A 26,670-nucleotide genomic window follows, 5' to 3' on the forward strand; every position below is an offset into this window, starting at 1 on the left:
AACAAAATCAAATTGTTCATTTTGAACTATGCAAAAATGACAAAAACCCGCATTCACCTAGTACATACACTCCCATGAAATAGAATAATCCAATATGTCTGCGCCCAGGATTTGTGTTCCAGGTAAACAATACAAAATTCAAGTGATTCCTGACATATATAACTGTAAAGTTTAACCATTTACCCACAAAAGCATTTTGAAAATTCCTGTTCAGTTAATACATATCATTTTATCTGCTTTAAAAAGCAGAACAAATCAAATCTTTAAAGGGTACACTCACAAATTCTAAATTTTAAGTCGTCTCCGGAAAATTCCGAAAATAATTTTTCTCAGGTGTAACAACATTTTTATCATCAATTTATATATTCATTTATTGATATATGTTTGTGCTAATAAATATCGTCTATTTTCTATTGTCTATACCTTAATGAAGATACCCACATGTACAAAATCAAATCAAATCAAATATTTATTATTCCAATCATGGTCCCACAGGGGGCATTTACAATTAACAATTATGATAGTATAAGCAACAGACATGAGACATTGTACAGTATATAACGTGACAGATATTATAATAGACAATGAAAATAGCATTAATAACAAAAATACATTAAAAGTACTCTTGAGTATTTTTTTTCCTTCCTTCCTAATTATGTTCAGCAGTGTAAAAAAAAAAAAAAAAAAAGTATTAATAATAAAGTTTGAACAACCTTAAATTATTATCTATAAAGATGGAAATTTGTTCATCTGCAGGAGACACCAAGGGACAGTGCTCTAGGATATACTGTTGATTGCGATAGGCAATAACAGCAATCCTCCCCGTGTCAGAAGCAGATGAACAAAATAAATAGAGAAACTGAATCCGGTCAATTAACAAATAATAATTTTTTTTTAAATAACAGCAATTGGTAATTATGCGAAATATGTCATATAAATCTGCTATTTGCAGTGTTTAACCAGGAATATACACAACTCTTTTAACATGTTTAATACAGTTAAGTTCTCACAAGACAACAGCCATAGCAATTTCTCTTGGGAATTCAAGTTAATGAAATTGTGACATGATTCCGAAATAATGTGATATAAATGGTGTCTGTCTTCGTTATATTTTGTGCAATAAAAGAGAAAATGAACTTCATCTTCAATAATACCAGAGTTGTTACACTGCTGACATAGTCTAAGGTGTGGAGGAGTACCCTAGTATCGTCCTATTTCAATCTGCAAATGGTGAGATGACACCCTTAATTTTATTAATGATCTCCTAAGTTCAAAATTGGACATGATATTTAGATATTTTTCGAAAACCATAATTATTCTTAAATTTTACATAAGTGCGGAGCTTCCCTTCTGAATTCTTGGTCAGTTGATCCTTCCAAATTTTTATGCATGTCTCTTTCAATATTTTCCTGATGGTATTTTTTGAAATATTTTCCCCATCATTTAGGTTTGCAAATCCAGGAAGAGTTTTTAAAATTTGTTGGAGAGAGCCATACCATGATGATTTATGCTGAAAAAATAAAGGCTTTTGAATGCTGGTACGCATCTTGTAATAAAGGAAATGAGTCTAAATTTTCTAGTCTAAAGCCAATAATTCAAAATAGATTTGACTAAGTCAAAGTACAGTGGAAACCGACCAAGTTCAGATAAGGCTGCAAAATTTGTGGTTTTTTTGTGCACACCCAGAATAAATTTACAAAATTTACTGTGTAGCTTTTCACAAGTTAAATTCGAATAAACTTTATCTAATGTTAACTGGTTTCCAGATCTAAATTTTGCTATAAAGGGATTAAATGAGCTCCAAATTTCACTTCCATAAAGAAGAATAGGCTTAATAGTATGATCAAAAACATGTATACTAGTTTTTAAGCTAGGATTTAGAGATAATAAATCTTTTCTAAGTTTAAAATATGCTTTTAAAGCTTTCTTGTATAATTCATTCTGAGCATAGGAGAATGTACCTGAAGCACTAAAATACACACCTAGATATTTACAATGTTGTATACATTCTATATCATATTCTTTGTATTTAAATTTGAGGCGGATATGTCTGCCTGCCTTGTTGAAAATCACAATTTTTGTTTTATTTGGGTTGAGAGTAAGACACCAATCTTGACAATATTTTCCCATAATATCAAGTTTTGATTGAAGACCAGTAGCTGTAGTAGATAGTAAAATGATATCATCGACATACATCAGACAATGGATAGATCGCCCATTTATATTTACAGGGTCTAGAGATTTTTCCAAATAGTTGGGAAGGTCATTGATGAAAACCTTAAACAGGTTAGGACTTAGATTATCTCCCTGTTTAACTCCAAGCTGTATAGGGAAGAAATCAGTAATGCTGTTCTTAATTCGAATGCAGGATTTGCTTACCTCATACATTTGCTTAATGATATTGTAAAATAATGTGCCTACACCAATTTTCAAAAGCTTAATTTTCAATCCGGTGTGAATAACTGTGTCAAAAGCCTTTTGAAAATCAACAAAGCAGGCATACACCCTACCGTCTTTTGAATTACAATATTCATCTATAATACATTTCAAAATAAATAAATGATCACAAGTTCTAGCCTTTCTTGTAAAACCTATCTGACACTCATGTATGATATTGTGTTTATCCATAAATACATCAAGCCTATTATTTAACACACTGTTGAATAATTTTCCTATGGCACTAGTTACTGCAATACCCCTGTAATTATTTGGATCAGATATATCGTTAGATTTATGTACTAGTGTAATATATCCAAGAGCCCAAGCACAGGGATAATTACCACTTGACAGACAAGCATTAAATAGCTTATGAATACAAGGAATAAGAGCAGTTTGCCCACATTTAAGCATGTTATTAGATAAATGATCTAGTCTTGGCGACTTGTTATATTTTAGTTTTGATATAGCTTTAGAAATTTCTTTTTGACTAATTAGCATGTCAAGTTCATTAAAGATTTTTTCTTTTTGTAGACTATCTAGTAATTTATTAAGTTCGCTAAGGCTTTGTTTGAAATTGTCGTTTACTTCATTTAAATTTTTGAAGTGATTTACCCAGGTGGATGGATCAACGGCAGAACTTTTATGGTCTTTTTCTCTCATGTCTCTCAAGTCATTAACAAGATTCCAATAAAGCTTTGGATTATTCTCATGAAGAGATTCCAACTGGGTCAATATTGACTGCCTATGCTGTCTATATTTAAACTTACGTAGTTTTTGATACTCTCGATAAAGTTTGTAGTAATGGTTTCTCACAAAATTGTCCTTTAAATACATGATCAAACCCATGCTAATATGAAAAAAAGAATATTTGGCAATAGCTAGTTATGATGAGGGTAGGAATGGGGTACCCCACATGATGAATGACAGTAAAATATTTGTTAAAATAATATTAACGATAAAGGATATGGGGTATCCATCCATGTCACAAAGTCAGTACATGTACATAAAAAAACACTCAAAAAGCAAAGGAACAGCGCTTGTATTGCTGTTCTTCATCTTCATCAATAGTTCCTCTCCTATATCAAGTTCTTAATTCCCTGATTTGCCAACTCCTATCACCATCACAGGGGTAACTTAATATGCATGTATAAATGTACGGGTGTGCATCCCAGAAATTTTTTACCCACCCCATTCATATATATATTTTACAAATGAAAAAAGGACACCCATTCATATATTTCTATTTCATTAAATGTTTTATGTAACATTTCTATAGGTACATTTTATACAATGCCAATTGAAAATTGAATAAAGCGAATCAGTCTACAAATTAATACAAGGAAAAACCATCTAAGTCAAATACTGGATTTGAGTCCTTGTTTTTTAAGACCTCCTTCTGAGTTCTGTTGTCAAAACATGCAGCCTATTGATATAGGTCATTTGTGAAAGTAAGACCCTAACATATTAAAATTTCATAAATTCCTACCCCTTTCATATATAAGCAACTATAAAAAGTAGACCCCTTTTTGGGCTGCACATCGGTACCCACCTAAATGGCAAAAGTTACTCCTGGCCTCCCTGGTCACAATATCTGGAAATAATTTCTTTTCGATTATAAACTCTAATTTGACTGTGCATGATCAGAAACAAAAAATACATGAGTTTTTAAATGTACCGAAATGGGGTAATCAAACATTTGATTTAGGCACCAACCCGAAACCTTAAAAGACTATTATAAAATAGCAATGAAAAAAGATAGCTATTTATATACAACAATTCTTATCACAATGCCTGCATCATCTGCAACTGCAGGATGTTCTTTTAGTGCAATGAAGAAGAACTATTTGAGATCGACAATGGGTGATGATCGTCTATTATCACTTGCTTTCATACATGTACATCGCTCATTCACAATTGATATAGATGAGGTCATTAGGGTAATTGCAGGGCTGAAAGATCGTAGAATGGCTCTTTACTAAAATGAGACAGTAGTGTTTTGTTTTGTACTGGTTGTGATGTATAGATAAGAGTAAATCGTTTTTCAATCACATTATTTTTATTTTATGCCCCGCCTACTATAGTTTATGAGGGAAAATGTTTTTTTTATCCTTGTTTCCGTCCGTTCGAAATTATCCATCAATCCATCCGTCCCGAATCAGGTTGAAGTTTTTGGTGAAGTTGTAGTCACATGAACTTGAACCTTAGTACACATGTTCCTTATGATGTAGTCTTTCTAATTTTCTAAATTATAGTTTTGACCCCATTTTCACGGTTCACTGAAATTGAAAATGACAGTGTGAGCGGGGCATTAGTGTACTGTGGACACAATTTCTTATTTAGTTTATATAAACTCGGTGGTTCTAGTTTTACAAAAATCAAAATCATTTTGACTAATCAAAACAGCACTTAAATGCTGGAAATTCGTCAGCTTCAGGGGGACCCTCTGCTGGGGGCTTCAGCAGCTCCCAGACCCCTCGCCTACATTGAAACGATCAGCTGGCTACACCACTGCCTCTATAATGAACCTTAAGGGTAAGCAACTATAGGTCATTGTATGGCTTTTAATATGCCTTGCCTGTACAACAATGAGCAAAGCCAATACTATACATAGTAAGCTTTATAAGGCCCTGACATGACAAAATGTAAAATAATTCAAATGAGAAAACTAACAAAATAAACACAAAAAAATGTTTGACAGCAAACAACTGATTTGAAGCAGGACTGGACTATACCAGTCTAACTGATGTATCATAATGCAAGCATGGAACCTGTAACCTAGTGGTTGTTTTTTGTGGGGATATTGTTTATTGTATAAATCAGGCCTTTGGTATTCGCCTCCTGAAGCCTTTCATATCTTACTTTACCTTATCTGTAGCTATTCACATCCTTGTCCTTTGGTTTTGTCTCATTGGCAATCATACCACATGGAACATCACCATAATTTTATTCTATTAAAGTCAGGGGAAATTTTATATTTTCTGTTTGAAACAAAATATTAATTGATTGTCAAATTATCAGGTGGGACTTGACTTAGTATATGAATCAATCAATATACATAATGTCAGTATGGGTATTGTTAGATAGAGATACTAATACTATAACTGTACACCTTTATATTTGTTGTCTACTATATATTTATATAGTCTAAAGTCTGATATTATGGTAACAATGTTTTTCATAGGAATTTATTTTATCTTTGCAATAGATGTACAGGATTGTGTCATCCACTTCATGTCTAAAAATATCAATTTTTGATTCAGCCATGCTGGATCTATATGATCATTCCGGATTTGGAGATGGTGTAAACTTCCAAGTTGAAGACATATCATGAACTAATTATGTGTTTTTATGACTTGTAGAAACTTTATACACTATTTTAATCATCTACTGCCAACTTTTGACATGTCATTTGCCATTAAATTAAGAAAATATTGGTCGAACAGTTTCTTTATTCTAGATATATATACACTTTCATATAGTTCCTTTTTAAATCAAAATTTATAATGAATTACTGTTTAAGAATTGATGAGAAAAAGTAATATATCAAATTTAATCAGTTGATAAGAATTATGAAAATATTTAATTTTTATCAGTATCTCATGCTTGTGTGAGTTATTGAATGAAATTTGGTACAAGATGTGCATTGATATCAAATTTGATTCCCACACTTTTAATACAACCGCAAACATATTTTTGGGTTCGTATATTGCTATGATGTTGTTGTCAGAGTCATCGTCCAAAGACACATTTGGTTTCTGGACAATAACTTTAATTAAAGTGAATGGATCTCTATGAAATTTTACAAGAAGGTCCAATAGTACAAAAGGAAGCTTGGGATTGATTTTGGGGGTTATGGTACCAACAGTTTAAGTATTAGGGGCCAAAAAGGGGCCAAAACAAGCATTTTTGTAGTTTCCAGACAATAACTTGTGTGTGAGTATATGGATCTCTGAAATTGTACCACAAGGTTCCATATCACAAAAGGAAGGCTGGGATTGAGTATGGGGGTAATTGCCCCAAACATGCAGGAATTTACTGAGGGGCCAAAAACAAGCATTTTTGTAGTTTCCTGACAATAACTTGTGTTTAAGTGTATGGATCTCTCTAAAATTGTATTACAAGGTTCCATACTACAAAGGGAAGGCTGGGATTGAGTTTGGGGGTAATTACTCCAAGGGGGGTGTCAAAAAGATTGGGGGGGGGGGGGGGGGGTTCTCCGAATTATTTTGGGGGTTCATATTTTTTTCTTCAAAATTTTTGAAATTTCAAATGTTTTGAAAAGTTTCAAGAAGAAATTTTCAATTGCGCAATAGATTTTTAAGATCTTTGACCTCATTTATTTTGTGTCAGAAACCTATAATATGTCAAAAATTTGATCACAATCCAAATTCAGACAGTATCAAGCTTGAATATTGTGTCCAAACTTGCCCCAACTGTTCAGGGTTTGACCTCTGTGGTCGTATCAGGCTGTGCTCAGCGAAGAATTTTTTTTGAAATGCTATTAAGTTCTGATATAATACAGTATGATAGACAACTGTCATACATTACAAACAATTACACTAATTGGACCACCTCCACTTTAATGCCAATTTGTATTGACCACAGTTAATATCTCTTGTATTACATAATGTAATACACAAGTATTGACCTCAATAATTGTGTATTCAATCACTTTTAATCTACACTACATAAAATTATTCTGTAAATTATGTCTCAAAGATGAATCATTGAGGATTAAAAAAAGGATTGTTTTGCAAAGGAAAGATAAAAAGTGCAAGCAGGGTCTATTTTACTGGAAACCATTCATTTTCAGTGTCATGTAAGTTTTATCAAAAATCAATAAATGATCTAAAGATGAGTAAGTAAAATTGCATACCTAACCTGTGTTTTAGAATAGAAATATTCCCACAAGTAAATTTAGGGAGACAAGCTAGTTTTATCAACTGGAAAAAATCCAAATATCTTTCCAAATTTAATGCAAGAGTGATCAAGTTTTGTTTGTTCACCACGATACCTGAGAATATGATTTTAAATTATGCACACAACTCGTCAAGTCTTTTCATCAGTGAACCAATTTTATTTAAAAAAATGAAATCAGAAAAAATGTTGGCCCACCCATAGCTAAAAAATGGCTGGATCACAGCACTGATGATGCTTTGATTACTTTAATTAAAACTTTTGCACATATTTAATTGGTCGTAAACAAAAAATTATATTTGTATTAAAGAAAAAGTTCTGACATATCATGCAAGTAATGCTTTTTGTGTTTATATTTATGCAGGTCAAAGAATATGTCATATTGAAAATGGTACAACAGCTGGCAATGGTACTTATCAAAGAAATGGGTTTATATACTCCAGTATGGCTGGATATCTCAAAACAAATAAAACTGAAGATGGTCAGGTATATTTAAATAGCACTGTATGGTTGGAATTATTAAAAAAATATCCTCCTCTAATTTAAAAGAAATAATAATGTAAAACAATAATTAAGCAAGTATGAGTTAACCAAACAAGCCAAGTTTCACCAAGTCTTTGTGACTGAAGATCTGTGAAATAAAAACAAGGAGATGTGTTATGATTGCCAATGAGACAATTATCCACCATGTCCACTAGAGACCAAAGAACTAGGAAATAAAAAACAAATATTACTTATCACAGTTTTGGTACTACTGAACAGACTGACATCATACTTGGTAAGCAGCTCAACAGGGATGAATATATATATGCATTGTAAAGGTATTGCTTAAACTTTTTTCTCAATGATTTGCCAGGAAGGCATAGACTTGGTTTTATATGTTTTATTGTTGACTGTGTACACCACAGAATTAATAATGGGTATCTACATTAGTTGTTTAGTCAAATTATGAACACCATTAACCCTAGAATAATTTTAATTTAAAAGAAAATTATCAGAACTGATGTCATTATTAGGGATTTTAAATTAATAATTAACCAAACTGTACATGACAGAAGATTCATTTTACTCTTACATTAACTTTTTAAGGTGTTAATAGAAGTAAAGAGAGATATAGAACAGAATGCGGTACCGTCAGTAGATGCTGTAGTTACAGCCCGGGTAGGTGTTTCTAATTGATAGAAGAACGGTCAAAGCTCAGTTAGATTATATTTTATAACAATGTACACTTAAGTGAGTATTTTTATGACAAATATTTTATTCACTTGGTCTACATTATTATTTTGTATACTTTTTATTGCGAACCAAATGAAAGTTTTCCACAGAGTCGTCTGCTCTTGACCAGGGTATTTAAACTTTTGTCTGTTCTCTTGTCCTATTGAATAAATACAATAGCTATTGTAACTATTGTTCTATGTGTAGTTTTTCACTGGGACCTTTAAATTTCTTCTAGGAGAAATCTATCACTCATTGATTAATTTATCTGACCAAAAAATTATCTTCTTTTTTGGGGGAAATAGTTGTATAAACTCGCATACACTGCATTTAATCAATATCAATAATATATTTTCAATCTGTTCAATACAAACACTGATTTAATTATAAAAAGTTTATTTCTGACAAAATTTTTAGTATTGTTCCAATGAATTTGCATGTTTTTGTTGTTGTTCAGTTATAGAATACATTTATCAAGACCTTAATTTAAACACAATAATTTTCAAGTTTTTATTTGTCAAACACACAAAAAAAAGCAAATTTTAATAGGGAAAATATAAAAAATTTGTTCAGAAATCAACTTTTAATTTTTGAATCAGTGTTTATATTGACACTATTAAAAATGAATTATTGATATTGAATAAATACAACACAACATGCAGTTTTTTGAGTCCTTATTTAGTATTTGTACATGTATTTTCATTATTGACAGTTCAATTTTTTGTTCAGGCAAATTAATCAGTGAGTGATAGATTTCTCTTGGAAGAAATTTAAAGGTCCCATCAAATAAACTACACAGAGAACAATAGCTATTGTATTTTTTAGATGGGACAAAAGAACTTACAAAAGTTTAAATCGACAGGTAACTTGCAGGTGAATCTGTGGAAAAGTATCATTGGGTTCACAATAATAGATAAATTTTCTAACAAACAACTTGATGTTTGTGTGGCACTTGAGTCTCTATCATGTACATCATCAATATACATCTTTTCTCCAGTGCATGAGATAGAAAAAAACAAATTTCTTATCAACAATAGTTGTAATAGCATGTAATAAATTTTAGCAAAACTTTGGTTATCTTCCTTTGCACCTCAACTTTAGTAAATTTTGTAATATGCTACGAAGATTTTAAATGAAGTTTTATCAAAAAATTAAATTTAACTTCATTGTGCAATCAAAAAAGAAATAGATAACTGATGTCTGTTTATTTGAAAATATTTTTGACCCCCCCCCCCCCACACACACACACACATCCAAAATTAGTTTTATTTAGTATCTCTTGTGCACTTGTAAAACAAGTGTATTTTCCTTGTGCAAGATATAAAGATCCTCATATTTGATCGTTACAGGTGACAAATGTAAATCCAAGGTTCTGCAAGTGTTTGATACTCAGTGTAGGGAAAATAGGTCTCAGGGAACCATTCAGAGGACAAATCAGGTAAAAGTCAGTAAAATAGGTCTCAGGGAACCATTCAGAGGACAAATAAGGTAAAAGTCAGTAAAATAGATCTCAGGGAACCATTCAGAGGACAAATCAGGTAAAAGTCAGTAAAATAGGTCTCAGGGAACCATTCAGAGGACAAATAAGGTAAAAGTCAGTAAAATAGATCTCAGGGAACCATTCAGAGGACAAATAAGGTAAAAGTCAGTAAAATAGGTCTCAGGGAACCATTCAGAGGACAAATCAGGTAAAAGTCAGTAAAAAAGGTCTCAGGGAACCATTCAGAGGACAAATCAGGTAAAAGTCAGTAAAATAGGTCTCAGGGAACCATTCAGAGGACAAATATGGTAAAAAGTCAGTAAAATAGGTCTTAGTGAACCATTCAGAGGACAAATAAGGTAAAAGTCAGTAAAATATATCTGTAAAAATCATTTAGTGAACCCCTTCATGACTAAATGTGAAACAAATTAAATCAGAAAATCAGTGGCCTGACTTGTTCTAAAACTTTACAAAAAAAGAAATATTCCAGACATGAATTAATGACAACCACTAAAAAACAGTTTTAGACCTGGGATAGGCACATGCAGAATGTTGTGGTATTAAACATTTTGTGAGTGCTCAACCCTCCACATAGCCTGGGTAAGTTGTGTAACAGCACTTTGTTTATTTTGTCACAAATCCTATAATTGAAAAGCAAAGGATATGGTGGTATCCATCCATGACACAAAATCAGTACATGCACAGCAAAAAACACACAAAAAGCAAAGGAACCGCACTTTTATTGCTGTGTTTTATCTCAAAGACACAGTTAGGCTTTCAATTGCAACACAGAGAAAAAAGAAAAAAAATAAATTCATATAGTTTTGGATAATGAAATCATGTCTACCTTAATACAATATAAACTGCTTTGAGTTATAACTTTGCTGATTGGTACCTTTTAATGATGTAATAATTACAGGAAAGAAGATGTTAGAGCCACAGAAAAAGATAAGGTAAAGTATTAACACAGATCTTGAATTCTTTTAACTTTTATTATTAAAGAAAATTTTGGCAAACATCAATGTGACAGAACCTTACGACAAAAGTTCTAAAAAAGAGACTTTTAAATAGTACCTTTATGTATCAAATGATACCATTTTGCTGATTTCTTATATTTCTCTAAATTTTTGAACCCAAACAAGCAAAATCCTTCTAAGTTTGAAAAGATTGAGCACGTCCATTTAAGGAAAGTGTAGAAATACATCAAAGGAACAGATTTGTTACATTTTATGGATTTCATGATTTTGACAGCTGTTGCATTGACATCAACAAGGAGCTTAAACAAGACATAGCTGGTCCTTAGTGTCAGTATCAGTTAGCCAATCATTGATGTGAACTATAACCTTAATCATTGAGTGAACTATAACCTGAATCATTGCAGTACTTTTAAAAAATAAGGATATGATGGCAATATTTTTTTAATAACTGATTTGGGATTTGAGAATTTTTTAGCTCACCTGTCCCAAAGGGCCAAGTGACCTTTTCTCATCACTTGGCGCCCGTCGTCTTCCGTCATCGTTAACTTTTACAAAAATCTTCTCCTCTGAAACTACTGGGCCAAATTTAACCAAACTTGACCACAATGATCATTAGGGTATCTAGTTTAAAAAATGTGTCCGATGACCCCGCCTGCCAACCAACATGGCCAACATGGCTAAAAATAGAACATAGGGGTAAAATGCCGTTTTTGGCTTATATCTCTAAAACTAAAGCATTTACAGCAAATCTGACTGGGTAAAAATGTTTATCAGGTTAAGATCTATCTGCCCTGAAATTTTTAGACGAATCAGACAACCCGTTGTTGGGTTGCTGAACCTGAATTGGTAATTTTAAGGAAATTTTGCAGTTTGTGGTTATTATCTTGAATATTATTATAGATAGAGATAAACTGTAAACAGCAATAATGTTCAGCAAAGTAAGATCTACAAATAAGTCAACATGACCTAAATTGTCAGTTGACCCCTAAAGGAGTTATTGCCTTTTATAGTCAATTTTTAACAATTTTTTGTAAATTTGTAATCTTTTTCAAAAATCTTCTCCTCTGAAACTACTAGTCCAAATTTAACCAAACTTGGCCACAATCATCATTAGTGTATCAAGTTTAAAAAATGTGTCCCATGACCCACCTGCCAACCAACATGGCCGACATGGCTAAAAATAGAACATAGGGGTAAAATGCTTTTTTTGGCTTATATCTCTGAATCTAAAGCTTTTAGAGCAAATCTGACTTGGGTAAAAATGTTTATCAGTTTTAGATCTATCTGCCCTGAAATTTTCAGACAAATCAGACAAACCTGTTGTTGTGTTGCTGCCCCTGAATTGGTAATTCTAAGGAAATTTTGCAGTTTTTGGTTATTATCTTGAATATTATTATAGATAGAGATAAACTGTAAACAGCAATAATGTTCAGCAAAGTAAGATCTACAAATAAGTCAACATGACCTAAATTGTCAGTTGACCCCTAAAGGAATTATTGCCTTTTATAGTCAATTTTTAACAATTTTTTGTAAATTTGTAATCTTTTTCAAAAATCTTCTCCTCTGAAACTACTAGTCCAAATTTAACCAAACTTGGCCACAATCATCATTAGGGTATCAAGTTTAAAAAATGTGTCCCATGACCCACCTGCCAACCAACATGGCCGACATGGCTAAAAATAGAACATAGGGGTAAAATTTTTTTTTGGCTTATATCTCTGAATCTAAAGCTTTTAGAGCAAATCTGACTTGGGTAAAAATGTTTATCAGTTTTAGATCTATCTGCCCTGAAATTTTCAGACAAATCAGACAAACCTGTTGTTGTGTTGCTGCCCCTGAATTGGTAATTCTAAGGAAATTTTGCAGTTTTTATACGACCGCAAAAATTGAAAATTTTTTGGTCGTATATTGGTATGACGTTGGCGTCGTCGTCGTCGTCGTCGTCGTCGTCGTCTGGCGTCGTCCGGCGTCGTCCGAAGACACATTGGTTTTCGCACTCTAACTTTAGTTTAAGTGAATGGATCTCCATGAAATTTTACCATAAGGTTCAATACCACGAAAGGAAGGTTGGGATTGATTTTGGGGGTTATGGTACCAACAGTTAAGGAATTAGGGGCCAAAAAGGGGCCAAAAATAAGCTTTTTGTAACTTCCAGACAATAACTTGTGTGTAAGTGTATGGATCTCTCTGACATTGTACCACAAGGTTCCATATCACAAAGGGAAGGCTGTAATTGATTTTGGGGGTAATTGCCTCAAAATTTTAGGAATTAGGGGCCAAAAAAGGGGCAAAAAACAAACATTTTTCTAGTTTCATGACAATAACTTGTGTGTAAGTGTTTGGATATTTCTGAAATTGTACTACAAGGTTCCATATCACAAAGGGAAAGCTGGAATTGAGTTTGTGGGTAATTGCCCGAAACGTTTAGGAATAGGGGGCCAAAAAGGGGCCAAAAATAAGCATTTTTCTAGTTTCCAGACAATAACTTGTGTTCAAGTGTATGGATCTCTCTGAAATTGTACTGCAAGGTACCATACCACAAAGGGAAGGCTGGGATTGAGTTTGGGGGTGATGAATCATAAGGGGGTTCAAAAAATTTGGGGGGGGGGGGGGATTTTTTTTTTTTCTTTTTTTTTTCTTTTTTTCCTTTTTTTTTTCTTTTAAAATTTTGCATTTTAAGTTGGTTATTTCTGATTAATATTTAAAAGCAAATAATAATGATATGGTAGGAGATACACACCAAACAGGATGTGTAAATTATTATATAATAAGTATTGTGCAATAGCAAGAAATTTTCAATTGCACAGTATTGCACAATTGCAAGAAATCTTCAATTGCACAGTATTGCGCAAGCACAGTATTGCGCAATAGCAAGAAATCTTCAATTGCACAGTATTGCGCAATAGCAAGAAATATCCAATAGCACAATATTGCGCAATAGCAAGAAATTGTCAATTGTACAGTATTGCACAATAGCAAGAAATATTCAATTGCACAGTATTGTGCAAAAGAAGATACTTCGTATAAATTGCTTATTTCTTGATCAATTTCAATGGGGTTTTATTCTTGAATTCTTGGGGTTCTTTAATATGCTGAATCTAACCAAGTATTAAGTTTTTGGATTTTGGGCCCCGTTTTTAAATTGGTCCACATTGAGGTCCAAAGGGTCCAAAATTTAACTTTGTTTGATTTCATCAAAAATTGAATTATTGGGGTTCTTTGATATGCCGAATCTAACCGTGTATTTAGATTCTTAATTTTTGGTTCCGTTTTCAAATTGGTCTACATTAAGGTCAAAAGGGTCCAAAATTAAACTTAGTTTGATTTCAACAAAAATTGAATATATGGGGTTCTTTGATATGCTGAATCTAAACATGTATTTAGATTTTAGATTTTTGGCCCAGTTTTCAAGTTGGTCCAAATTGGGGTCCAAAATTAGACTTTGTTTGATTTCATCAAAAATTGAATTCTTGGGGTTCTTTGATATGCTGAATCTAACCATGTATTTAGATTTTTTATTTGTGGACCCACTATCAAATTGGTTCATATTGAGGTCAAAAGGGTCCAAAATTAAACTTTGTTTGATTTCATCAAAAATTGAATTATTGGGGTTCTTTGATATGCCAAATCTAACCGTGTATTTAGATTTTTAATTTTGGGTCCCGTTTTTAAATTGGTCTACATTAAGGTCCAAAGGGTCCAAAATTAAACTTAGTTTGATTTTAACAAAAATTGAATTCTTGGGGTTCTTTGATATGCTGAATCTAAACATGTGTTTAGATTTTTGATTATGAGCCCAGTTTTCAAGTTTGTCCAAGTTGGGGTCCAAAATTAAACTTTGTTTGATTTCAACAAAAATTGAATATATGGGGTTCTTTGATATGCTGAATCTAAACATGTATTTAGATTTTAGATTTTTGGCCCAGTTTTCAAGTTGGTCCAAATTGGGGTCCAAAATTAAACTTTGTTTGATTTCAACAAAAATTGAATATATGGGGTTCTTTGATATGCTGAATCTTACCATGTATTTAGATTTTTTATTTGTGGGCCCGCTATCAAATTGGTTCATATTGAGGTCAAAAGGGTCCAAAATTAAACTTTGTTTGATTTCATCAAAAATTGAATTATTGGGGTTCTTTGATATGCCAAATCTAACCGTGTATTTAGATTTTTAATTTTGGGTCCCGTTTTTTAAATTGGTCTACATTAAGGTCCAAAGGGTCCAAAATTAAACTTAGTTTGATTTTAACAAAAATTGAATTTTTGGGGTTCTTTGATATGCTGAATCTAAACATGTGTTTAGATTTTTGATTATGGGACCAGTTTTCAAGTTGGTCCAAGTTGGGGTCCAAAATTAAACTTTGTTTGATTTCAACAAAAATTGAATATATGGGGTTCTTTGATATGCTGAATCTAAACATGTATTTAGATTTTAGATTTTTGGCCCAGTTTTCAAGTTGGTCCAAATTGGGGTCCAAAATTAAACTTTGTTTGATTTCAACAAAAATTGAATATATGGGGTTCTTTGATATGCTGAATCTTACCATGTATTTAGATTTTTTATTTTGTGGGCCCGCTTTCAAATTGGTTCATATTGAGGTCAAAAGGGTCCAAAATTAAACTTTGTTTGATTTCATCAAAAATTGAATTATTGGAGTTCTTTGATATGCCAAATCTAACCGTGTTTTTAGATTTTTAATTTTGGGTCCCGTTTTTTAAATTGGTCTACATTAAGGTCCAAAGGGTCCAAAATTAAACTTAGTTTGATTTTAACAAAAATTGAATTCTTGGGGTACTTTGATATGTTGAATCTAAACATGTGTTTAGATTTTTGATTATGGGACCAGTTTTCAAGTTTGTCCAAGTTGGGGTCCAAAATTAAACTTTGTTTGATTTCAACAAAAATTGAATATATGGGGTTCTTTGATATGCTGAATCTAACCATGTATTTTGATTTTGGGCATTGGACCATAATAGGTAAATTAAAAAAATTGAAGTTCTTAGACCACATTCTTTCTGTGTCAGAAACCTATGCTGTGTCAAATATTTAATCACAATCCAAATTCAGAGCTGTATCAAGCTTGAATGTTGTGTCCATACTTGCCCCAACTGTTCAGGGTTCGACCTCTGCGGTCGTATCAAGCTGCGCCCAGCGAAGCATTTTATTGGTTATTATCTTAAATATTATAATAGATAGAGATAAACTGTAAACAGCAATAATGGTCAGCAAAGTAAGATCTACAAATAAGTCAATATGACCAAAATTTTCAATTGACCCCTTATAGTCAATTTTTAACAATTTTTTTCGTAAATTTTTGCAATCTTTTACAAAAATCTTCTCCACTTAATCTACTAGGCCAAATAGAATTAACATTAGCCACAATTTTTGATAGGGTATCTTGATTGAAAAATGTATCCAATGACCCTGCCATGCAACCAACATGGCCACCATGGCTGAAAATAGAACATGGGGATTTACTATAGAAGTCTAAGGGAAAATTGTAAAAAAAACAATTTCAAATGTTCACAACTTGAAAACTAATTTAAATAATGATAACGGGTCTTCAGTAACTTGTGTAAGTCTAGTTACTAGTGGGATGACCTGCTTTTAATTTGAATAATGGGCCAAATTACACCAAACTTGGCCTCAATCATTATTAGGGTATCCAATACTATTTATTATGATTTAAACCTTATTTTACATGATCTCCAAAACCACAGTAGATACAGGTGAGCGACACAGGCTCTTGAGAGCCTCTCGATTTATTTTAGAGAGAATAGTTGCAATCATGCCTCATTACAATTAAATAACAAAGTGTTAAAGAAGGTTTTTCATTAATAATTGTGCATTATTGTTTGTTAATGCAGTGAACTCTTAAACATGAACAAGAGGAGATGTGGATTATAGATCAATGACACTGCAACACAGCAACACAAATAACCAAAAATTATCATGATGAAATTATTTAATTGTAACGGAAGTTATACAATATTATTAAAAGATATAAAATCCTTAACATCATAATAAAATACACGTGTATAGGCAATAATAATTTCATTATAAATTGATCTAACATAGTTATGAATTGTGTGTGTGTGTGTGTGTGTGTGTGTATTCCATTTGCTAATAAAAGCTTTGTAATTACAGGTTGAGATGTATAAGTCATTCAGACCAGGAGATATAATTGTTGCCAGAGTTGTATCCTTTTAATACCTTCCTACTTCATGCATGAAATTAAGCTGCACCACTTTCTTCCTTTTTTTCTTAAAATTTTAAAAAATCAGCACTCATTTTTTCTCAATTTACATACAATATGAAAAAAAATGAGTAGTTAAGATAAATTATCAATAGTATTGATTTTATTTAAACATATTGTTTTGGTGGTGGTACCTGATTCAAAGTGTAGCAAGCAGTCTTTCTAAGATGTGGAATGTTTGCTAGACATATGTTTTTAGAAAAACAAAGTTTATTGAGGGCATGTGGTCATGCTAGATTTCGTATCACTCAGCCCTCCCCTTTAAGGGCATACGAAACAGTTACAGGGGAGGTAATGACGTTGCTAACGTAAAATGTTATTTTCGTGACGTCAAACTGTGACATATCTGAAAAAGATGCATTTTTCGACTCTTCTTTATAAGCTCGTTTACGGGACGTATTATGGTATATCGTTGTCCATCCGTCCATCTGTCCGTCTGTCTGTCCGTCGTCAACATGTCGGACATTAACTCAAAAATGCTTTAACCAATTTGCATAAAACTTTGGTGAATTGTTTATATCTATTGATGTGAGCTCCCTTTTGTTTTTTATAAAATTTAATTTAGATTTTACGTTTCCGAGTTATGGGGTTTTATTCATTAAAAAAAGGGGGATTTTCCAGTTTTCAGACAATAAGTCAAGAATGCTTTCACCAACTTGCAAGAAATTGTGGTGAATTGTTTATATCTATTGACATGAGATCCCTTTTGATTTTTATAAATTTTAGATTTTACGTTTCCCAGTTACAGTGTTTTATTCATAAAAAAAAGGGGGATTTTCCAGTTTTCGGACAAAAACTCAAAAATGCTTTCAGCAATTATTATGGACCTTTGGTGTATTGTTTGTATGTATTGATGTAAGCTCCCTATAGAATTTTATAAATTTTGCATTTTACATTTCTGAGTTATGGGATTTTATTCATTAAAAAGGGGTGATTTTCCAGTTTTCAGACAATAACTCAAAAATGCTGTCACCAATTCTCATGAAACTTTGGTGAATTTTTTATATTTATTGATGTAAGCTCCCTTTTTATTTTCATAAATTTCTAATATGACATTGAGAATTAATTGAACTTTATTTGTTTATAGTCTGACAATAGATTTACTAAGTATTGCACAACAGCAAGAAATCTTTAATTGAATATAAATTCAATTCATATAACCAATTTCAAGTTCTTTGACTACATTTATTCAGAAACCTATAATATGTCAAATATTTAATTACAATCCAAATTCAGACCTGAATCAAGCTTGAATATTGTGTCCATTTTTGCCGAAACTGTTCAGGGTTGGACCTCTGCGGGCGTATCTAGCTGCACTCAGCGAAGCAGTTTATTATGATATAAACTGATTTAACTTGAAAATGAGTACATGGACCCCTCTTTTTTGAAATGGCATTATTTTTTATTACGTATGACGATTCTTTGTACCAATTTTATGAAAAAGTCAACAATGATTTTTTTTTAAATTTGATTAATATGCCGCAAAAAATGCCGTTTTTTTTCCTAAAATCCTGAAACTTTGTTAAAAATTATTATTTCCAAAGTATTGCTTAGGTGACAAATAGCTTGTACGCAAATTTTCGTAAAAAATTCATCGTGGGATCGAAACTGTATCGTATACCCTTAATCTAGATCACTGGAGGGCAAAATGTACATAGAAAAACATACAAATAATACCATAAAAACTGCACATTTACCTTTTCTTTAACATTTCTCAGTTATCTCTAGGTGATGCTCATTCATATTTATTAACTACAGCAGAAAATGAATTAGGTGTTGTCATGGCTACCAGTGAAGCAGGTAAAACTTTTTTTTCTAGATTTATGTAGTTTCAACTATTTATGTACAATTTTTTCAATTCATTTGTTTTTATTAATTCAATTTAAGTGGAATTACGTATATGTTTTTCAGCTTTTAAAACCAAATAATTCAAACTGTTGTCCACTTGCTGAGTAGAGTTGTAAATATTGTATATGTCTTCAATAAAAAAGATGTGAACTTCTACATGCGACTGGCCTTCAACAATGAGCTAAACCAATATTGACATATTTTATTTATGTATAGTAAGCTATTTAAGGCCCCACTATGAAAAAATGATGAAACAATTTGAGAGAGATAACCAACGACCTGATTTGTACTTCCACAATGAATGAAAAACTTATATGGTAGACAGAAACAAAAGATAACAACTGGATTACCAATTCCTGGTTTAGTACAGACACATTAGGATTTCTTAAAACATCCATTAACCTTGAGAAGTGGAGTATACATCAATGAGACAGCAAGCCCATGATAAAAATAACCCAAAATTTATCTAGAAGGCAGCTTACAGTAGACAGGCTTGATTGAAATTTTATACGACCGCAAAATAATTCTGCGGTGGTATATTGGTATGATGTCGGCGTCAGTGTCGTCCGAAGACATTTGGTTTCCGGACAATAACTTTAGTTTAAGTGTATGGATCTCTATGAAATTTCACCAAAAGGTTCAACACCATTAAAGAAAGGTTGGGATTGTTTTTGGGGGTGATGGTCCCGACTGTTTAGGAATTAGGGGCCAAAAAGGGGCCAAAACAAGCATTTTTCTAGTTTCAGGACAATAACTTGTGTATATGTATTTTGATTGCTCTGAAATTGTACTACAAGGTTCAATACTACAAGTAGAAGGTTAGGATTCATTGTGGGGGTAGTTGCTCAAACTGTTCAGGAATTAGGGGCCAAAAAGGGTCTAAAACAAGCATTTTTCTGGTTTTCAGACAAAAACTTGTGTTTAAGTGTATGGATGTCTCTTAATTTGTACCACATTTTACAAAAAGAAAATTTCTTCAAATATTATTTTTTTGGAGGGGGGTAAAAAAAAATTTGGGGGGGGGGGGGGGGGGGTAAAAAAAATTTTTAAGGGGGGGGTCCATTTTTTTTGCCTCAAGATTGAAGAAATTGTCAATTGAAAAAAATTGGGGGTTGCAATTTATTTTGCTAATTCTTTGTATATATTCTGAAAACAGATTTACTAAGTATTGCGCAACAGCACAGTGTATTGTACAACAGTAAGAAATCTTCAATTGAATATAAATTCAAATCATACATTTGGATTCCAGACAATAACTTTAGTTTAAGTGTATGGATCTCTATGAAATTTCACCTAAAGGTTCAATACCACAAAAGGAAGGTTGGGAAGGTTTTTGGAGGTGATGGTCCCAACCGTTTACGAATTAGGGGCCAAAAAGGGGCCAAAACAAGCATTTTTCTAGTTTCAGGACAATAACTTGTGTATAAGTATTTTAATTGCTCTGAAATTGTACTACAAGGTTCAATACTACAAGTAGAAGGTTGGGATTCATTTTGGGGGTAGTTGCCCAAACTGTTCAGGAATTAAGGGCCAAAAAGGGTCTAAAACAAGCATTTTTCTAGTTTTCAGACAAAAACTTGTGTTTAAGTGTATGGATGATTTGTACCACATTTTACCCCAAAAAAATTTCTTCAAATATTATTTTTTTGGAAGGGGGGGGGGGGGGGGGGGTAAACAAATTTTTTTTAAGGGGGGTCAATTTTTTTTCCTCAAGATTTAAGAAATTGTCAATTTTCCAGAGAAAAAAATTGGGGGGTAACAATTTATTTTGCTAATTCTTTGTATATAGTCTGAAAACAGATTTACTAAGTATTGCACAACAGCAAGAAATCTTCAATTGAATATAAATTCAAATCATGTATACAACCAATTTCAAGTTCTTTGACACATTTATTCTGTGTCAGAAACCTATAATGTGTCAAATATTCAATTACAATCCTAATTCAGACCTGTATCAAGCTTGAATACTGTGTCCATTTTTGCCCCAACTGTTCAGGGTTGGACCTCTGCGGTCGTATCCAGCTGCGCTCGGCGAAGCAGTTTATTAAAATTAACTTTCCTTTTGCATTTCAGGTGCTAACATGGATCCAATCAGTTGGTGTGAAATGAAATGTCCAAAAACATTAGCCATAGAACACAGAAAAGTAGCCAAAGTACAGCCAAAATATATACAGTATACTGATACTTGAATAAAATTTGAGAATTCAATCTGCATTGCTATCTATTTTGCCTGGCAGGTTAAGAGGTCAAAATTTAAAGAAAAATAGAAATGAAAATACAGGATATATTATTTGGAAAAGTCAGTCTGTCTTCAGTTTCTTTCAAAAATTTCTGGATTGGTCCACTTACTGGTATAAACCAATCCATGGTGAAACATCAAAGGTATATTTATATCAAATTTTAAACTAGAAATATATTTCTGTATAAATAAAATGAAATGTGGGGTATAAGCCAATGAGACAGAAATCCACAACACAAGGTAATAACCAAAATACATCTAAAAGTCAGGTTTACCATAAGGCATTCAACAATGAGCAAAATAAATACACAAAGGAAATGTAAGTCATCTCAGAAAAGTGCTTATAACTTGTGAAATCATTCAGCAAAGATGACCTCAGTTAAAATATTGATATTATGACCTTTAAATAAACAAATAACAATGCAAGATACATACAAGCACTTACATGAGTAAAACATAAAGACGTGAAGTAAATGTCAGAGAGCTATCCACCAACACAAATTAAGAAAAAGATGGCTAAAGGTCATACCTTGAAGGTTAGTCACAGCTGATATTTGTATTGAAATGATGCTCTGTCCATAACTTGTACTGCTTTCTTGATACATGTCATATTTCACTGTGTTTGAGTACCTTGAATCTATGTACTACCTATTTTGATATTAAATTATACTCCAAGATATTTCATAACCTTGACCCTAGACATATCTTTTAAAAGGTGAAAGTTGCATCTGACACAAGTATTGAAAGAGTGATGAGATTATCAAATTTTTATACGCCCGTTTACGGGACGTATTATGGTATACCGTTGTCCGTCCATCTGTCCGTCCGTCAGTCCGTCCGTATGTCTGTCGTCAACATGTCGGACATTTACTCAAAAATGCTTTCACCAATTTGCATAAAACTTTGGTGAATTGTTCATATCTATTGACGTGAGCTCCCTTTCGTTTTTTATAAATTTTAGATTTTACGTTTCCGAGTTGCAGTGTTTTATTCATAAAAAAAAGGGGGATTTTCCAGTTTTCGGACAAAAACTCAAAAATGCTTTCAGCAATTCTTATGAAACTTTGATGAATTATTTGTATGTATTGATGTAAGCTTCTTTTAGAATTTTATAAATTTTACATTTTACATTTCTGAGTTATTGGGTTTTATTTATTAAAAAAAGGGGTGATTTTCCAGTTTTCGGACAATAACTCAAAAATGCTGTCACCAATTCTCAGGAAACTTTGGTGAATTGTTTATATCTATTGATGTAAGCTCCCTTTTTATTTTCATAAATTTCTAATATGACATTGAGAATTAATTGAACTTTATTTGTTTATAGTCTGACAACAGATATACTAAGTATTGCACAACAGCAAGAAATCTTTAATTGAATATAAATTCAATTCATATAACCAATTTCAAGTTCTTTGACTACATTTATTCAGAAACCTATAAAATGTCAAATATTTAATTACAATCCAAATTCAGACCTGAATCAAGCTTGAATATTGTGTCCATTTTTGCCCCAACTGTTTAGGGTTGGACCTCTGCGGGCGTATTGAGCTGCGCTCAGTGAAGCAGTTTATTGTTCTTTCCTGGCCGGGATTCGAACTCATGCTATTGGGATACGTGTAAACAAGTGACAACTCTACGACAGATCCATCCATTGGATCACCAGTGAAGGTGATACACGGCTGAAAACACATATTATATTCATAATTACTCTAAATATCAGCACAACAATGTTAAATCAGCAAATTTGTGGAAGCAAATTTTTTTTCTTCCCTTGCCGGGACTCAAACTCATGCTATTGGGATATCGAGACAACACCGCCTGCACTGTGTCCATGGCTCTAGACCACTCGGCCACCTAGACTGAACTAAAAATTCAGCTTTCGGTGGCCTAGTGTTACCTTTCCTCGTCAGTAGTATGTATAGTTGTAACACAGTACATGATATATTAGGCATGAAGATGGAATTGATTGCAGATTAGCTAAATTATCTTATCGTAAAGGATCATAAGATACAGTCACAGAAATAATTATTTGATAAGTACGTCTGAACAAGTGACAACTCTACGACAGATCAATTCATTGGATCACCAGAGAAGGTGATAAACGTCTGAAAACACATATTGTATTCATAATTACTCTAAATATCAGCACTGCCAGGGCTTCGAACTCATGCTATTGGGATATCGAGACAACACCGCCTGCATTGTGTCCATCGCTCTTAACCTCTTGGCCACCTAGACTGAACTAAAAATTCAGCTTTCGGTGGCCTAGTGTTACCTTTCCTCGTCAGTAGAATCTAGAGTTGTATATATATTTAAAAAAGGAAATATGGCAAAGATATACATGAGAGAACAATTTAATTGAAATTAAGGAAAGAACAATTTGAATAAGGAACAGTTCCTTTATTATTGTTTTTCATATTGAGAGTAATTTTTCTTGATACTCCTAGAGACTTTTATTTACCTTTATTTTATAGGAAATTGAATTTGTTTGATTCAAAATATCTTGAAAAAAAAATCAATTCCTTTCAAAATGAACTGTGAAAAAAATGTAATGTTTGTTACTTAAGCGATTAGAAAATGTTTGACTAAAAAAAAAAAAAAACTCCTCCACAAACACAGGCACTTGTCTCAGAAAAAAATTTCCTATATACCTTAATATAACACGTTATATTAAGGTATATAGGAAATTTTTTTCTGAGACAAGTGCCTGGGATTACACGTTTTAGATTATCAAATCAAGGCAAATGTTGTTTAAAGTGGATGTGCAAATAAACAAATTGCAATATTGATAAAAACATTTAAATCTTTGGGTTATATGTTGTTCTCTTATCTTATTTTCAAAATTGGTATTTAGTCATTTCTTTAAAAGTTCCATGAGTGAACAATCTTTTGGAGAACATCCTTAATTTGCACAACCCACTTCCGGTCAAATCATGTGATTTACGCTAGTTTGTTGACAATGTTTCTGACACCGGTTGCTTCTTATATTTTATATTACCTGTGCACACACAGTTATGCTGAAGAAGTGACATACCCTGTTGACAACACTTCAGGATATGGTAGACGATTCGATGGGATAGGAGGCCTAAGTGGTGGAGGAGTACATTTTACCTTTTACTTTCAAATAAATCTGCCAATATTTGCTCTTTTTGATTTTCCTTCGCTTAACTAGAATCCAAACTACCGACCAATTACAATGTGTCACAATATACATATGTTAAGGTTCATGTGGACCCTTTGGCTAAAATGACTGCATTTTCACCTCAAAATTTACTCTGAGTACAGACAAACCTGCGCATCTGGAAAAGTTTTAAGGCATAGCATGCCCTAGATAAATAAACTTCTAATGCATTGTATGTTTTAGAAAATTTATAACTTAACTGGATTTAGCAGTGCACTTTTTTTCGTCCCTACAGAAGATGATAAAATTAACAAACAGTTGAGTTTCACTTGATATGGTCCACTCAGGTACACAGTTTAAATCACCAATTATTGTCAGGTATCTATTGTCCATCTATTGTCCATGTCAATCAAAACAGTTCACTTCAATTATTACCTGTGGGGAAGTTCTCAAACCTCTTTCCCAACTTAGTTTATTTTGGCACCTTCTGGAGGAATGAAAAAAAGTGCACTGCAAAATCCGGTTAAGTTTTTAATTTTCTAAAACATAAAATATATTTGAATTTTATTTATCTAGGGCATGCTATGCCTTAAAACTTTTCCAGATGCACAGGTTTGTCTGTACTCAGAGTAAATTTTGAGGTGAAAATGCAGCCATTTTAGACGAAGGGTCCACATGAACCTTAAAAAGAGGATTTGGGGTGAACATCATGGAGATAGCACTCCTCAACAAAAAACCTAAAATTTAAAGAGATTTTTTAAACCATCGAGATGATTTTATTTGATTTTAAATTATTACATGAGTACTACAAGGAATACATGTACATGTAATAATTTAAAATTGAATAAATACATCTCAGTGTAGGAATAACAAAAAAAAAACCTGCCACACTTCTGGAGTATACAATGGATTGAATATCAAGTCTGTAAGGTCAATCAATTCTAAAAATTTATCAGCCACATACACTAAGAAGTAGCATATTGGGAGTTCTCAATCTTCCTGCTATAAGGAAACGCAACACAATATAAGAATAAACTCACAGACACTTGTCTCTGAAAAAATTACCTATAATATATATCAAGATATAACAATAAAACTGGTATATAGATAAGACAAGTATCTGTGCACCATCTGTATAATTGTGTTGATTTACTAGTGCTAAGTCTCAAAGATTCAATGACCAATATAAAATGTTCCAAAGAGATTAACTTATATTAGAAATAAAGTTTAATAGTATGAATTATAGAATGTACAGGACAGAATAGGAGAAAGCTTAGGTAAATAGTGCAGTAAATAATTATTAAGTTTATGTTTTAGGCAACATCAGTGCTGTTACAAAACTATCAAGAACAGCAGAGGAATGAAATCCTGGATTATTTATTTAAGGTAAGGGGCAAAATTACAACACAATAGCAACAAATATAAACAAGAAAATGATCAAATCAAGTTTAAAACTATTGTCATTTGAAAAAAAAAATAAACAAGTTTTTTTTTCAATTTTAATATATTTAGTGTAATAAGTAGAAACTCAAGGATTTTCTATATACGAGCAGAGTCATGTGGGCTATCCATTGGATGAAAATATCAACCCCCATTTGTTGACATTAACATCTCATTTTGATTTTTGAATATGGATTGAAGTGGATCCACTGGATATTAAACGTCTACTCATAAGAGTTTCAAATATAATACTTTTATACTGCCTAAGATTTTTTGTGTTTATTAGATCATGGGATTTGAAACATCTGATGGATTTGTGAAGTCATTGAATGTCCAACGAAATAAGAGTTTGGTGAACAATTCTCTATATATCATGTATAAGAATAATCCAGGAGCTCTCAGACTCATTTAAACATAAATATAATAGCAAAGTTAACACTCGACTTAAAAATGGTTATGTTGAATGGAATTTGAATTCTTTCATTTGATATTAATGTTTACATTATTTTTGTTCTCCGTAAATTTCATACTTACATGTGTACAAATAAATCAAAATTTGTAAAATATGATTTATTTAGAAAAAGTACAAGGATATTTGAAAACAGGACAAAAAATAATAAAAGAAAAAGCAGTTTTGTTTTAATACACTAAAAATCTCCCTGCTATTTTTAATGTAATATATATGATAAGTTACTGTTTAAAATAAAAATGTTTATCAACAGAAAACATCCAGGGAA

The 26,670-nt window shown here is 32.2% G+C and overlaps 2 protein-coding genes across 6 annotated transcripts in view; both read left to right on the forward strand.

Moving 5' to 3' along the window:
- Positions 1-76: 76 nt before the first annotated feature.
- LOC127735843 (exosome complex component CSL4-like) lies at positions 77-21,341 on the forward strand. Of its 2 annotated transcripts, XM_052246236.1 has the most exons (9): positions 84-122; positions 7,721-7,842; positions 8,446-8,517; positions 9,921-9,978; positions 10,179-10,209; positions 10,971-11,004; positions 17,177-17,227; positions 19,004-19,085; positions 21,207-21,341. In XM_052246236.1, exons 1-9 carry the CDS (start codon positions 95-97, stop codon positions 21,320-21,322), a joined length of 594 nt encoding a protein of 197 aa, XP_052102196.1. In that variant the 5' UTR covers positions 84-94; the 3' UTR covers positions 21,323-21,341. The 2 variants fall into 2 exon arrangements, with proteins under 2 accessions (XP_052102195.1, XP_052102196.1); XM_052246235.1 differs by lacking the exon at positions 10,179-10,209 and having other exon boundaries at positions 77-122; positions 9,921-10,009.
- Positions 21,342-24,133: 2,792 nt separating this feature from the next.
- The window catches only part of LOC127735822 (galactocerebrosidase-like), a 45,131-nt gene continuing 42,594 nt past the window's right edge, over positions 24,134-26,670 (forward strand). Inside the window, exons 1-2 of one of the 4 annotated variants that reach the window (XM_052246205.1) lie at positions 24,134-24,472; positions 25,811-25,879. In XM_052246205.1, the coding sequence (XP_052102165.1) occupies positions 24,332-24,472; positions 25,811-25,879 (210 nt within the window). In that variant the 5' untranslated portion in view covers positions 24,134-24,331. The remainder of the gene's footprint in view (positions 24,473-25,810; positions 25,880-26,670) is intronic. The other 3 variants (XM_052246203.1, XM_052246204.1, XM_052246202.1) reach the window with 3 other exon arrangements.

This window comes from Mytilus californianus, unplaced genomic scaffold (assembly GCF_021869535.1).
Source record: "Mytilus californianus isolate M0D057914Y unplaced genomic scaffold, xbMytCali1.0.p SCAF_3, whole genome shotgun sequence".
NCBI lineage: Eukaryota > Metazoa > Mollusca > Bivalvia > Mytilida > Mytilidae > Mytilus > Mytilus californianus.

Bases quoted from the DNA above. Each gene is read 5' to 3' on its own strand.
- LOC127735843 (XM_052246235.1), top strand. From the start codon at position 95: ATGTCTGCGCCCAGGATTTGTGTTCCAG. The intron at 7,843-8,445 runs GTATATTTAAAT...TAACTTTTTAAG, and splicing joins ATAAAACTGAAGATGGTCAG to GTGTTAATAGAAGTAAAGAG. The intron at 17,228-19,003 runs GTATCCTTTTAA...AACATTTCTCAG, and splicing joins ATATAATTGTTGCCAGAGTT to TTATCTCTAGGTGATGCTCA.